General features: G+C 44.9%; 1 protein-coding gene across 1 annotated transcript in view; it reads right to left on the bottom strand.

Annotated features, from left to right (window-relative positions):
* Positions 1 to 216: 216 nt before the first annotated feature.
* C8b (complement C8 beta chain) overlaps positions 217 to 15,377 on the bottom strand; it is a 35,101-nt gene continuing 19,940 nt past the window's right edge. Inside the window, exons 7-12 of the mRNA XM_076862583.2 lie at positions 14,123 to 14,363; positions 12,164 to 12,292; positions 11,249 to 11,412; positions 3,935 to 4,088; positions 2,460 to 2,528; positions 217 to 368 (exon numbers count right to left, since the gene is read on the bottom strand). Of these exons, the coding sequence (XP_076718698.1) occupies positions 217 to 368; positions 2,460 to 2,528; positions 3,935 to 4,088; positions 11,249 to 11,412; positions 12,164 to 12,292; positions 14,123 to 14,363 (909 nt within the window). The remainder of the gene's footprint in view (positions 369 to 2,459; positions 2,529 to 3,934; positions 4,089 to 11,248; positions 11,413 to 12,163; positions 12,293 to 14,122; positions 14,364 to 15,377) is intronic.

Here is a 15,377-nt window from a genome sequence, read left to right as displayed (position 1 = left end):
CAGGGAGCGGTGACTTTGATTTAAACTCACTCTTTATTCAAATCAATAAATACATTTTACAAATCAACTTTGTACCATAAGGCCTGGGTGGCCCTTCCTTCTGCCCTCAGTCAGGCCTGGTGGGAGCTGGTGTGGGGTGAGTGCCTGCATCCTGAGGTCCAGAGCTCACCCAGTGGGAAGCCCACAGCTGGGCCACCTGCAGAAGCGCTCCCTCTCCTAACACCTGAGTGTTTCCGAAGCTGGGCCTGAGCAGGGGCTGCCCCCGTTTTGAGGAAGTGGATTGTTACACTGCCTTTGTCTGGTTTTATGTCCTCCAGAGCACGGAGACCACTGGGACCAGCAACTCCACTTCCCATCAATGGGGATGTCTGTAAGAAAGAAGGTCAACTGACATTAATTAGTTCTGAAAACATTCTGGTGCACTATGGAGCGTGGTGGGGAGGAGAAGCCAAATGCCTTTAGGAAGCAGAGACTCTGGTCTTGCCCTCCAGTGGACAGCCTTTATCTCTGGCTGCTGTACGTGACGTGCTCCCTCTCACCACAGGCATCCTCGCAGGCTGTCCTCCTGGGCCCTTGCCTCCTCTGTTCACCTGACCCCTATTCACCCTTCCGATCTCAACACTGTGCATTTCCCCCAGGAAGCCATTCCCGACCCCTAACTCTTCACCAAGTCCCCATATTTCAAGTTCTTGGAGCATTTCACAGCAGTGATTGCAATAGAAACTTTAAATGCTTTTGTGGGACAACTCAAATGATGTTGACCTTCCCTCTCACGGTGCAATCACTGGATGTCACCCATGAGCCTCAGCATCTAGGTGGAGGCCTGGAAGACTCTGGGTGAGCACTTGTTGAGTGCATCCTTGAATGAATGGTTTCTAGCTCAGACGCTGCTCAGCTGTGGGGCTGCTGGGCCGTTTATTTCTTCTCAACCTGAAAAACGGGAGCTCTGTTATCTACTGTGAGCCTGGTGTGTTAAATGAGGTAACAGCCAACGTGGGTGCTCTCTACTCTTCGACACTTGCCTTCCATGGACTTTTGGGTTGCTGATGAGACTGGTGAATGATCAGTAACTGCCATCATGGTGTAACACAGGTCTGCCTTTGCCACTGATTTGAAGTGTATTTCTGGGTAAATTTTGCAATATCTCTGGGCCTCTCCCTATGCAAAATGAGAAAGTAGGAGTGGGGATTTTCCTAGGTCCTCCAATCAACAGAAATCCCGTGTGATATGGATGTGTGCTCAGTGGGCAGATCATTGCTTGGGACCTGGTTGAGGTGGGAAGAAAGAGAGCAAGGACTTCCTGAGCGTTTCCCTAGAGAGGTGGTGGGCTGGGGTCAGGGAGGCTTTCACATCCAAAGCTATGGGGCCAGACCCACCAATGCTGAACCTAGGTCCTCACATTTCCTGTAGGATCAGTAACCCACTGACTCTTAGTTTCTTCATCAATAAAATGGGTATATCAATTGTTTTGACTTCATGGTTGGCTGCAAGGTTAAAAGATTTGATGTATTCAATATACAAAGGAACCTTGCACCCTGAAACAAAGAAACCAGTGTTTGTCTTTCTGTGACATTGTATCAGGCACCATTCTAAGTGCTATCAGGCCTCATCATAAAGTCAAGATGACTCTGTGAGGTACTTAATGCCATCATATTTCTTTTATAGATGTAGAAACTGAGGCACAGAGTAGACAAGTATCTTGTTTCACAGTTATTAAACCATAGAGATGAAATCTGAACCCAAACTAAAGGGTCTCAGCAAAGTGCTTAGTGCACAATAGATGCTCAATAAATGTTTCTTCTTTTCCTTGGATGTGCCATGACTATTCTTCAGGGCATCATCAAAAAGGTAAAATAAAGAATTTTTTTTTTTTTTAAAGTGAGAGAGGAGTAAGAGGTTGAGAACTTTTAGATAATCAACTGATGAAAGAATTTGAGAGAGGAATTTCTCATGTTAATTCAATATGTATCACTGAGCAGTAACTGTCATAGGCCATGGAGACACAGGTAGATGGGCTCTTATCCCTACTCATGAAGGCAGGGAGATCACAAACAGCACATGCCCCCAACACAGGGTGTAAGAGCTATGATGGATGTGTCCAAAGTCCCCTGGGCACCACAGGAGGAACTGACTAATTCTACTTGGGGCATTAGAGGGATATTTGCCAAGGAGGAATATCTGTGCTGGATTTTGAAGGTTGACTAGGAGTTCACTAAGTAGAAAAAGAGGATAAGCATTCCTGAAGACTCCAAGGCTAACTTATAACATGCACATAGATCCCGTGAGCATGAAGAACTCTCAGTTGTGAAAATCAATGAAATACAAAAGGAGTCAGTGGATCTGAAGGTTCACCGTGTCCGGGCCCCTGCTCCTTATCCCCAGCTGACTGGTTGTTTGGAACTGTTCTCTAGACTTCCTCAAAGTTCCCCTTTTCAAACTTACTCTCAAAGACTCCTTACCTTCTCCAGAGGCGACCTCACAGGCGGGGCCTTGGAAACCCAGAGGGCAGATGCAGTCACAGCGTGAACCTGAGGAGACCAGGTGGAGAGAGAATGAAAAATACCACATGGAGCAGAGCTCCCCAGCCCAGCCTCCCGCGTGGCATCTCCGTTAGGTGAACACAGGGCGAGCACTGACTTGAATGGTTTGCATCAAGCAGGTTCCCATGCAGGAATACCTGCTCCTTCCTGGAGGGCCCTTTGGTCATAAAGGATGTGTGGAGTCACCACGGGGAGGTACATGGGGTGGGTGAGGAAAAGTACTCCTTAGCTGACATTTGACCCGTGTCTATAAGGCTTCAGGATCAGAAGTCCTCATGGAGACCCACCATCATGTGCCACAAGGAATCACCAGCCTCTCCTTGAGTACCCCTACAGATGGGGAACTCGCTACCCTTACCTGGCTCACCCTGTCTTCAGCCAGTTCTGAGACTTTGGAAGTGCCTCCTCGTGTTAATCTGTCATCTGTCCCCTTGGAGCTTCTCCCATCTGCTCCCACAGAATCCCTTTACAGGACTGTCCTTCAAAGGTCAGGCCCTTGGAACATGCCACTCTCTGGCACCTCCACTCTATAGTCTCAGGTTAGGATGCTTCTACGTTCTAATTCTGTGCAAAGGAAGGAGGATTTCAGCAACCCCAGATCAAAACCTTGAGCTGATGAACTGATCCACTTCCTGTGGAACTGACCCTCACGGGAGGTCAAATGTCAGCTCATGGCAGAGATGTGCTGTGGCAGAACTCCCAGGCTGGACCCCCTCACTACACCTGCTTTGCTCATATCCTTTCTGTCTGAGAACTAGAAACATCCTTCAAAGCCAGTTAGGCAATGGGAACAACTGGAACCTTCCTCCTGGAGAGCACTTCTCAGTCCCCTCTGCAGGGCTAGCTCCTTCCACCAGCACTAGGCCCTGACTCCAGTTGGCTCCCTGGTCTGGGGCCGGCTCCTCATGTCCTGTTTGGAGTGCTGAACTGGACTCTTGCTCAGAGTCTTACCAGCCTATCACCACAGGAGCACAAGTTCCCAGCCCACCTCTCCTTCAAAGTTTGCCTCGCCCACTGCAGCAACCCCCGACGTGACCCTTGAGTCCACAGTCAATTTCTGCTGGGCCATCTTTGTTGCTGCCTTCTAATCTTCTTGCCACGTATTGATCAGAACATGCACAGAGGCTTCCTCCCGCTCAGCCCAGGCCCTCTTCCTTGACAAAGGGAGGTTCTCTGAGTCTTTGGCCACTCTTTGTTTTTGGCTTCAGCTAAATGCTATTGTCACCCACTGTGACCCTGAAGGCTGGGACCTGGGTATGTTGATGGTTAGAGGAGTAGCTCCTGGTGGTCTGCATTCTAACTTCTTCTGAAACAGAGGTGGGCAAATGGACCCAAAGCCAGCTTCCTCCAGATGATGGCTTCTAGCAGGGACCCCGGTGGCCTGGAAGAGGTACCTCTCAGGACAGGAACTCCATTCCCTTGGCAGGGAGCACAGTGGCAGGAGCTGACTTCCCTCTGGAACTCCTCCAGAGCCTGCTTCATGTTCTGCCTCACTGTGCTGGAATAGGCAAAATCTGTGGCTGTCACCAGCTCATACAGAGGCTCCGCCTGGGAAGAAGGAAAGCATTTATTTGGAGAGAAGGCATTCATCACATTGAGGCCCAAAGCAAGTCTACCCAGGAATGGGCAGAGGGTCAGGGCAGGGAGATTGCTGGTGGACTCCTGCGGAACTGGACCGATGTTACAGCACCTGAATGGAGGCCCAACCCCTCTCTGCCTCCATGTCACCCAATATGTGCATGTGAACTCCTTCAGATTCTGGCCAACAAACACTGATACCTACTAAGTGCTAGACACTGAACATTGGATAACATAATCTCCACTCTCTAGGAACTCAGAATCCAAACACACCAATAAGTGATTACAGATGGTCTGTGTCTTAGGATTTTTTCATTGAAAAATGGTACTTTGAATTTTGACCATTTCCTGGACTGGCCATCTGCCATAAGAAACTCTCTTATAATCCTGGACAGTGGTGACAGCAGTTCTGAGCCCAGCTTCCAGACAGCCCTAGGGTCAGGAGGAGAACCTCTGACACTTTGCATCGCACTGTGTGGCCAGGCTACGATGATCGGCAGGTTAGGGGTGTGAGATGCATTTGTGACCTAGGATATTTGTAATTTATGAGGGGTTTTATCTGGACATCGCCTCATGGTAAGTTGAGGAGCATCTGTACTGTGTGGTGGTTACAGCTACCTCACAGGAAATGGGTGGCGAGGCACAGGTGAGACAGGAAGGACTGCATGTTCATCTGTCTTTGGTGAGGAGGTGACTTTCTAGCATGTCTTTAAGAGTATTTTAGAATTATTGTCCCCACATCACTCTCCCTTCAAACCTATCAGAATCATTCCCGTCATTTCAGAGCCACAATCAGGAAGCCTCTCCTGAGCTCTAAAACTCACCAAGCACCTTCCCTCCACTAAACACTTGGGACACTCATCTGGTACAAATTCTATCTTTAAGTAACTTTTAAAAAATTTTGTACCAGATACTGAACCCAAGGTGCTTAACCACTAAGCCACATCCCCAGGGAGACCCCGGAGTCTCACGAAGTTGTTTAGCGTCTCTTTATGTTGCTGAGGCTTCCTTTGAACTAGTAATTCTCCTGTCTTAGCTTCCTGAGCTGCTGGGATTACAGGCATGTGCCAATGCGCCAGGCTTGACTACTTCTTTATTGTCATTAATTTTTTTTTAAATGTCAGAAGCCTCTTGATTTCTGCCGTGACTTGACTGTAAGCTTGTAAAGTTCAGGGCCAGGCACTGCTCAGCTCTGTGTCTTAAGGGTCCACTCCACAGCTCAGTGAGGAAAATGCATAAGAGGGGATGGGAGGCCTCCACAGGGTGATGGTTGTGGGCAAGGAGGAGCGCACACAGCTGTCAGAGACAGAGAGGCAGAAACAGGAGATGCTGGTCCCTTGACGGACTTCATAGGGTGTGCGAGGGGTATGGTGCCACAGGCGAGATGACAAGAGGAACATTCCAGAGACTTCCAGAGACGTAGTTTAAAATAGGCCCATTCCCACTAGCATGCGCACACACATGCACATAGAGTTCACCTCCACTTGGCTGAAGTGTCAGCTCCTATCCAGAGCCAGGCTCCTCTCCAGATTTTGTTTGTGATCCTGCCCTAAACCAGCCCTGGAGAGCTTAGGGTCTGTCTAAATGCAGGCAATCATGCTTAATAGAAGCCTCCAGTGGGAAGAAAATTGCTTCCATCTCTTAATGCATCCGATGCTGACCTTCGCTCCAGTGGGCAAAGCAAGCCCCTCGGTGGTCCCATTGTCTCACCGTTTTGTGGTCAATGAATTGATCCAGAAGCTGCTTGCAGAGTGGTCCAGCCTGCTGGCCGCACATGTTGGGGGCTAGGAGGGAGGAAGGGGGAGCTTGTTTTACACCCGCGAAGAGCTCCTCCAACAATCTGCCTTTGCTTCCAAGCGCCGTGGAAGACCACCTTCACGTCCCAGGTATCTTCCTGCAAACTCCGAGACGGCTTCCAGGGAGTGAGTCGGCAAGTCAGCAGCCAAACCCCAGTCGGCCTTCCACATACACCATGCTCCAGCGGCCGTGTGGGGGTTGACAAACAGACCCATGCCATCCTCACATGGCAGTAATTATTAGCCCCGTTTCAGATGAGGATAGGTAACTTGACCAAAGTCACACAACTCATAAATGGCATCAAGAAGATGCTAATCCAAAGCCTGTGTCATTCCTGCTTGTTTGGGATGACAATTGATTAAAAAAAAAAAAAAAAGGCTCAGTTATTCCCACTTCTAATCTCTATCCCAGGGTTCTTATAAATTTTGCAGACTCCAGTGGTTTGCTTTGGAACTCATCAGCAACTTGGCAGAATTTCTCATCTCCTTTTTAAACTTGTATGGCAGTGTGTCCATTCTTTGATTTACTGTTCCTTTTTGCTTTTCTTCCTTCTCTCCTTCTTCCTTTCTCTCTCCCTTTCCCTCCTTTCCTCATCCTCTTTCCTCTGCACCTCTCAATTCGAAATACTCACATCGGTCCTTGGGTCCTTGACATATCTAGCCTTGCAAACATTTTATTTATCCCATTGCTGGAAGGAGATGATGTCAGTAACTGCTCAACTCCATGCAGTTCTTTCTCTAGAGTGAACTGTGGCTCTCTTATGCATAACAAATGGCTGTTACCATAGCTAGCATCTCTAAACTGCTGAGGGTAACACTTGACACACACTAGCCAACAATCTTCACAACCACCTTGGGAGTGGGTAGTCTTCTATTTCCCCATCATCCAGATAAAAAAGCAGAGGCACAGAAAGTTAAGTAGTTGATGGAGGGCACATAGCCAGTAAGTGGCAGGAAGGAATTAAACTGTTAAAATATCCTGCTCTGTTTCCTGTAGTGATTCTATGTCTACAGGTGGATGACAGATATTTACACCCAATTGGTGCACGAGTGCAATTTTATAGCCCACTTTTTTTTTCACTTACTATAATATGAACATTTCCCCACATGATTCAGTAGGCTTTGATAAAATAAATGCCTTTTCATGACTTCAGAGCTTCCCGCTGTATGAATCACAATGCATTCAGTTCTTCCATGGTTGAGCCTTTGAGATGTTTCCTTTTTTCTTTTCCCTTTTGCTACTACAAATAACCAAACCTGACATGTCTTTCTACTGACATCTTCATCGACTTTTTAAATTAGTTCTTTGGTAGATTCTTGCATTTGGGGTTACTGGATCTAAAGCTATAAAGGTTTTTTTTAAAATATTTTGGAGGTATCTGCTTCTGTTCTTTACCTAAAGAGTTGGACCAAATTATATTCCCACCCTGTCACTCCCAATGGCTTTGAATATAGACTTTTAACCATTGTCAACTTGATAGGTTAAAAAAATAATTTATTATACTTGTTACTTTAGGTTTTATATTTATTAAAGAGGTTAGCTTTTGCATATCAGCCAACCAGGGTTTCATTTCCTTTGAGATGTTTCTTTCTTATAAACTGTATCATTTCTCACATATTAAGGATTCCATTTATGGCAAAATATGTATTATTATTATTATTGTTATTATTATTATGCTGTCTGCCACTTAATTATACTCAATTATACTCATAGTTTCCTTGTTTGAAATTCAGAATTTATTTTGAGGGGTGAGATCTATCAGTTAAAATCTGATATCGTTTTACCAGGCAAGTGCTAGTGTATTGTATTTTAAATTTTCTCTTGATTGGAGTAATTTGCTTTTAGAAATCTATAAGTGATTTTCCTTTAGAAAGATATGATGGTCATTTAAACCGATTACTGAGTATTTCAGCTTCTTTCCCTTCTAGGCACCTGGTGAGGCTACGGTTCTTCAGAGGCAGGTTTGCACACAATAGGGCTGCCTCCTTAAAGCCAGGTTTGCAATGTGACTTGTTCTGACCAGTGAAAGGGAGGTAGACGAGTGTCAGTGTCACTTCCAAGCATAAGCTTTCAGAGCAGAGGGAGGTGACTCTTTGCTCTCCCCTATCTCCGCTGTGGTGATCATGGGAGCACATGACAAGATAAATTCCCTCATTTGGATCCCTGAGTGACAACCTGGAGCAGAGTCCCTCAACCAACACTTCTTGGAGATGTCATGGATGAGAAATAAGCTTCTATTGGACTAAACAACTGTGATTTGGGTCTCTCTGCAGAAAGACCTAGACTATCTTGATCTCCATGAGAGCACTGTTTACTACCCTATTTTTTTCCTTCTACCCTGGGTGTACCAATGCTCCTGCAATGGCTTGCGTATCAGGCTGGGTCCCAGCCCACAACCTAGGTACCCTGACTACTGCAGAAATGTGCATGGATGATAGACCTTGTGAGTAGGATTGCCAGTTAAATACAGGATTATCAGTTATATTTGAATGTCAGATAAACAACAAATAATTTGGGGGGGATATGTATACTCCATGCAATCTTTGGGAAATGCTTACACTAAAATAAATTTATTCCTAGTCTATCCAAAATTCCAATTTAACTGGATAATCCTGTACTTTCCATTTGCTAGATTTGGCAACCCCTTTCTGGGACTCTTTCATTATCTCAAAATGGCTTTGAAATTCTTCACCTATTAAAGACCATTTCACCGGGTAATAACAAAATTTTCCTTTAAGACCTAATAGTTGATGCTCTCTTCTCTTTAGGCATTTCCTGCTGCAAATTCTTCCAGGACCATTTGACTTTGATTCCTGTCGATTATATTTGTTCCTAAAAGTGAAACATCCCTCCAGGATGGGTTTCAGGATTGTTCTGTTTTTGGTGCTTTCACTTAGTTTTCAGTGAGCTGTTCATTTTGTATTATCAGCGCAGGGAAATTTCTCCTATTACTTGCCTGATTAATGTGTCCTCACATTTAATCTTGTCTCTTTCTCAGGCAGGAGTCTTTGTGTTTTCAGTTTCCACTTCTGTACTCCATCCATCATATTTCTTTTCTGTCATTGTTTTAATCTCTTTGTCTTTTGTTTCTGCATTATAAGAACATTTTTTTATAGCACTTCCACATCACTGACTCAATTTTCTGCAGTGTCAATTCTGTTCTTTATAGTTTCCAATGTAGGTTTTAATTCTGCTATTGTGCTTCTGGTTCCCTACATTCAGCCACTTTCCTTTCATCTGATTAGTGTCTAAACATCTTAGTTTCTATTTTTATTTCATAAATTCTTCATTTTCTTGAATTTTATTATCATCACAAAGCAACGCATTTAAAAAATTTCTTTCTGTTTTTCTACCTTACAGACATACGCTCATTTTCTGCATCTTGAACGTAATTTCAAAACATTGTGTTCAAAAATCTCTTTATATGTCCGTAGGTCTTAACTCTTCTTTGAATGAGGAGTCACCACTCCCTGCCGGAAGTTTACCAGCCAATAGCGTGAATGGGTGCTTCTGTGGGCTCCTTCCCTGTCTACCTGATATCTACTGAAATCCTGTTTCAGATCTTAATCTCAAGGACTCATGAATGTCCTCAAGTCTTAGCCAATGCTCCTGTGTTTAGGAAATGCTTATCTAGTGGGCTCTGCTGTCCTGAAAGTCAATCATCACCCCAGCTGCCTGGTCAGCAGGCTCTGCAGAGAAGAGTTATCCTGAAGTATAGTGAAGCCATCCCCAGTTTTCTCTTTCCAGAAAGAGTACATGAAAGAGGTCACAGCTGGGGATATGTTTGCAGCACGGGTTAGGAGGTATGGGGGGGGGGCACAGAAACATTCTACCTCCTTGCCTTCCCCTCTGCCTCAATGCTCCTGGAAAACATCTCTGACCCCCCAACCCCCATTCCTGCCCCACCATACTGAACACTTGACACTTGATGCTCCGATGTGCACTCAGCTAATGTTCAGCCTCGCTGAGTGGCCAGGGCATTCTTTGTGTGTTCATTTTTTTTTTTAATTTAGATAAGATATTTCAGTTAAAACAAACAAATAAACAAACAAAACAACAACAAAACCAGGGACTTATTTTCCCATAAATTCTCTGTTCTTTTCCATGCCCAGCTGTGACGCCAATCAATGCCACCATGGCATCAGTCAAGCCTAGATTTTTCTGGAGCTGCCTGTAACCCACGGCTGACTTCATCCTTCCTGTGATCACCAGCAACTAGGTCCTCAGGGTCACTGCTGAGCAAGTGCAAAGGAGAGGATGTGAATGGCAGCCTTTTTGTTCTGGAGAAAAACTGTGCATTTGACATGCAAATGAAAATACTGGGGAAAAGTGCCAAGGTCTGGGACTGCAGAGTCTCTTGTCAGAGCTCCAGCCTCTCAGTCCCCCTCCTTGACTCTCCAGGGGTTGGACAATGGCCCATCGATAACTATACAGACACACTGTGGGTACCATGCAGAAATCCCCACAGGCGAGTATGTACCTGTGCTGATGTGTGTGACAGTGTTTTTCTAACAAATGTCTTTCCAGTTTAAGGTTGTCAGACTCCTCTTGTTTGGAGTGACAGTTGGTTAGGATCATTATTTTTTTTCCCACTAAGCCCACATTATATACCATGTGTTCTCTAGCTGGTAGAGAACAAGTTCAAGTCTCCTGTCTGAACCTAGCAGAGCTTCTTGAGCAACTGTGGATGGATATACCTTCTCTTGATTTGATGAGTCATGAAAGTAGATAAACATATTTAGTTGGTAGACCATTGCAAAAATTAGAGGAAATAACACCCTTACAGCCCCTGGCTGAATGTCATGTGCCCAGCAGGTACTCTGAACGTGTTAGTTACTATCATGATGCCTCATCCTATCCTGTAAGCTAGCCGTCCATGCGTGCATCTTACTGTTCATCCTAGACTGTATTTTCCATCTTGGTATCTTGGGTTTTCCTCCAGCACCTTTCTCACTTCCTGAACTATCACTTCCTGAAACTTAAGCCACTGTTTGTTGGTTGAATGAATAAATGTTTAAATAAACAAATGACTGAATGAGTGATTCCTTGATGAAATGGAAAGAACATTCATTTAAGAAGGGTAGAATCAGAAGCTGGTTGCTAATTTCCTTTAGCAACTTAGGGACCCAAGGAGGGAGCCAGGGGTCTCTAGGTGGTACGGAGCCATGTGTTCTAATCTTTTCTTTCTGGATATCATTTCTGCTGTCAAGGATGTGCCTTAAGAGTTAGAGCCTGCATTGATCTCATCTCTGCATTCTATGCCCTGGCTCATGGTGGGCCCTCCGAAGCTGTGTTCTGATAGAGGCAAGGATGAGTAGAGTGGCTGTGTGTACCTTGATTTTTGTGATGGCTGGGTTATACTGCACGGCATCTCCCCACTCCTGCATCAGGTCGGCTGTCGGCAGCTCCTCGTAGGCCAGGGTGGTGATGTGCTCACTTGCTCCTCCTCGTACAAGGACCACCAAGTCCTCCACCATGGTGTTCCTCTTGTTTCTATCTGGAATGAATGGACAGGAAGGGGTGGAAATTCATCAGAGGATCCACTTTCACACCTTGAATTCACTACTGCCCATTGAACAATTTGGGTACCATAATTTCTCTGGCTTGCTTGGGAGACGTGGGAGAACAAGACACATCCCTGCCTGCAAGGGAGGCATTGTGTATGGAGCAAAAGGAAAGCTCACCCAGTCACAGATCACACAAGCTGGGGGCAGGACAAGGAAGGGACATTTACCTTGAGCATTTTAAATGCCAATTACTAAGTTAGTGTATGGAAGATAGCTAGGTGAGAGATGGATGATAGAAGGCAATAGATAGGTAAATAGAAGGATATAAGGTAGGGAGGTAGGCAGATAAAAGGCAAATAGATAGATAATAGATTGGGAAATGATTGATAGACAGATGATAGATAGCAAGCAGCCTGGCAGATATATCTTCCTCTAGGAAGTCCACCCTGATACCCTACACTGGATTCAGCCATGTCATTACTACTTTTGTTGATTGCTTACCTCTTAAGAGCACTGTGAAGATAGAGATTTAATCTAATTCATTTTTGCATGTTTAGCTGGCAAAAGTAGCTTGCAACACAGTAAGAGCTTGGTGCATTCTTATTGGGTAGATTCCTGTTGAAATTGAAATTTTTGCTGCCTTCAAAAGCCAGTACTTAGCTTAAAAGGAGACTGGGACCAGGAGCTCCAGGGAGGGGGAAGTGATTATAAGCTTGGAAGTCCCATGCCCCTGCCTCTCACCTTTGATTTCATTCAGAATCCTGTTGCATTTATTTTCTGATATACCCAGCTTCACGTCAACTTCTTTGATGGTTACACCAAATTGGAAATTTTCTTTGGCACAGTCATGGACATCATTAAGAGAAAAATCTGAAGGAAGCAAGGAAAGAGGTCTATGGTCTAAGAGGTAATTCACTCTGTCCCTTCCCCTGTGATGACTCTAGAGGCCTAACCCTTCCCAGATGTCACAGGGACTTGGGTCACCACCATGATGATGAGGAATACAGGCAGCTACTGGTAGTAGAGCAGAGGCTTTATAAAGATCCTCAACTTTCGGGTTCATCCTCCTCCCAAGACAGGATTTTTGATTTCTTCAAAGAAGAGAATAACTCAGAGTCATCTCTATCAGGCCAGTAGGAAGCGATTCAGCGAGTACAGAGGCTGCTGCAGCCTGGCCACCTTCACTGACCCATGCTTCTTGAATATTTAATAAAAGAGGAAAAACTTGTTACTAGTAAATTGAAGAAATGCATATACAATGTCTGATATTGTACAACTTCACAAAGAAAAAGGAACAACCTCCCCCGTGTTTCTTCGTATTTGGACTCTTGCTTACTTCTCTCTAATTCTCCACCAGGCATCCTCTCCTAGACTTGCTGAAATCTCAGATATGACTTGAAGGCCATTTCAGTAGCCCTGTGAGGCTGGTACAGAGAGACAAGAGCAACTTTAACCACTAGGATTTCCAGCAGTATGGATCCAAAGCATATTCCTGAAACAGGAATCCCCTGCGACATTAGCAGGTGTTACAAAAAAGAGTGCTTCTGTGGTCATGTACATGTGACCTCATAGAGAGGTGATTTCAGTGCAGGACACTGGTGACACTCCACAAGTGAGAGTCACCAATCATACACTGTCCTATAGTTTTGGAACCACTGATATGGAGGAAGGTGCTCCTGATCTTGGCAAGACTGAGGTTGTGCTGACATAAATTTACATTATATACCATGTGTCCTCTTGCAAGTACACTGGATTTATAACCAAGCCCTGGCTCTGCCACTGAAGTCTATGTAAGGGTTCCACTGTGGGATTGAATACTGGATTGGAAAGCAGGACTCAAAATGGAGACATTCCCAGTTGGAAAGATGTCAGATATCTGCCTAGAAGGTGGATTATAGGGGCGGGATGGGGGTTGGATACTAATTGGGAGACTATAATGATAATCCGAGAACTTGTTACTGAAAGTGTGATCTGTGGACCAGCAGCAAGCATCAGAATCATCTTCAAGCTTATTAAAAATGCAAAGTTTCAGGTCTCACTCCAAAGCTACAGAATCAGAACCAACTTCTCACAAGACTTGTCCATAATTCACATGCCCATTAAGTTCTGAATGTGAAGCCCTAGCCTCAGAGTGAGTTCACAGTGGGAATGGTAAAAACGGGATTGGAGGTAAAGCTGAGAGAACTTACTAATAGATTGGAAGGAAAGAAAAATAACTGAGGTTGACTCTAGGCTTGAGCCACTGGTTAGATGGTGGGATCATTTCTGAGATGTGGAAAAACATATTGGGTGGGGGGAATATTCCAAGTTTTCTTTGGAGCATGTTAAGTTTGTGATGGTTGTTAGATATTCAAGTGGAGTTACCAAGGAGGCATTTCAATGTAAAATAAGCTGTTGGGTACAGGGAAGAGATCCAGGATAAATATATAAATTAGGAGCTATTTGCATGTTAAAGGTATTTAGAGCCATGAGACTGGATGTGACCAGACAGAGAGAGTAGGTATACAAAAGATTGACATTAACAAGTCCAAAAAGGAGGAGAAAGCTGTAAATGTGACAGCATCAATGTAGTCCAATAGGCAGAAGGAAAACTGGAAGACCAACTTCTAATCTTCCCCCAACCACCGGTATGAGAGTCTTCCCATCAACCTGTCACTCATGTGCCCCGTCAGGCAAGCCACAGTCCCTCAGGCGGTGTACCTGCTCTCTCCAAGGCCTCTTGGTTCAGAATGAGCGTGTATTCATAAATGCCCCCGAGCACGGCCTCTGTGATGTAGTGGGTCCCAAAATCGCGGAAGAGGTCTCTGTATTCCCCGTAGCTGTACTCCAGGGGCAGGAGCTTGACTCGCTGAAGGAATTCATGATGGAGCATGAGGTTTCTGGATTTCAGCTTGTAATGTGCTCCTTCAAGGTCAGCACGTGCGTGCAGAAACTTACTTTTCTAAATGAAATACCAACATGGGAAAACCAGACCTTTAAAGTTAGGAATCTGGAACGAGAAGATGAACTTTACAAATACCAGCCGGTGTTCTTAGCCCAGGGTCACCAGTCTTATGATTCCTTTAGGATATTTGAGAGAAGATGGTCTCTTTGACAAGTTTTTCAATTCTCATGAATATCCTGATGTCCTTTCCAGCTTGGGAAAGCTTGCTCTAAACCCCCCTCCTGACTGCAGCACCTTGGGACTGTGAAGGGTAACCAGAAGCAGGTGCAGCAGAGCACAGCTGGGGCACATGGGGCTGCTCTGAAGGGAGCAGGGTTTGCTAATTTGCAAAAAAAAAAAAAAAAAAAAAAAAATCTGTTTGCTTATGTCTTTTAAAGTGTGTGAAGAAAAGCCACCCAAGAAGGTAAAAATGGTAGGACTGGGATATAGCTCAGTGGCAAAGCATTTGCCTTGCAGTCACAAAGCCCTGGATTTGATCCCCAGTTCCAAAAAAAGATAAAAAAAATAAATAAATAAAACAAAACAAAACCCAAACAACTCGACAAAAAGTAAAAATGGTGTTTTAGGAAGGATAGATATGGTAGTGTGTGCAGGAGTTGGCAAACTTCAGCCTGCATCAAATCTGCTGTGAGTTTCTGTAAATAAATCTTATTAGAACACAGCCATTCCCATGAATTTGTGTACCGGCTGTAGCTGCTATACACACAACAGCAGCGTAGAGTAGCTGCAACAGAGACCCTAGTGTCCTGAAAAATCTGAAATACTTCCTTTCTGGTCCTTTAGAGAAAACATTTGGCGTCACTGAGGTATGGAAGAAAATGAAAGTTAGAGATACCAGAAAAAGTATAAGCCTCAGGGAGGTATTCCTACCACCTGGGGTGAGAGGTCCCTCTCCTGGGGTGTAGACAGAGGAAATGGCCAAGGGTAGAAGATATCTGTGAGGCCCATTCTGCTCCAATCCTGAAACTCTCAGCTCTGTGCAGCCCTGAAGCCCTGCCTGTGGCTATCCCC

Source organism: Callospermophilus lateralis, chromosome 7 (genome assembly GCF_048772815.1).
Source record: "Callospermophilus lateralis isolate mCalLat2 chromosome 7, mCalLat2.hap1, whole genome shotgun sequence".
NCBI lineage: Eukaryota > Metazoa > Chordata > Mammalia > Rodentia > Sciuridae > Callospermophilus > Callospermophilus lateralis.
This window is presented reverse-complemented; position numbering and strand designations above follow the sequence as displayed.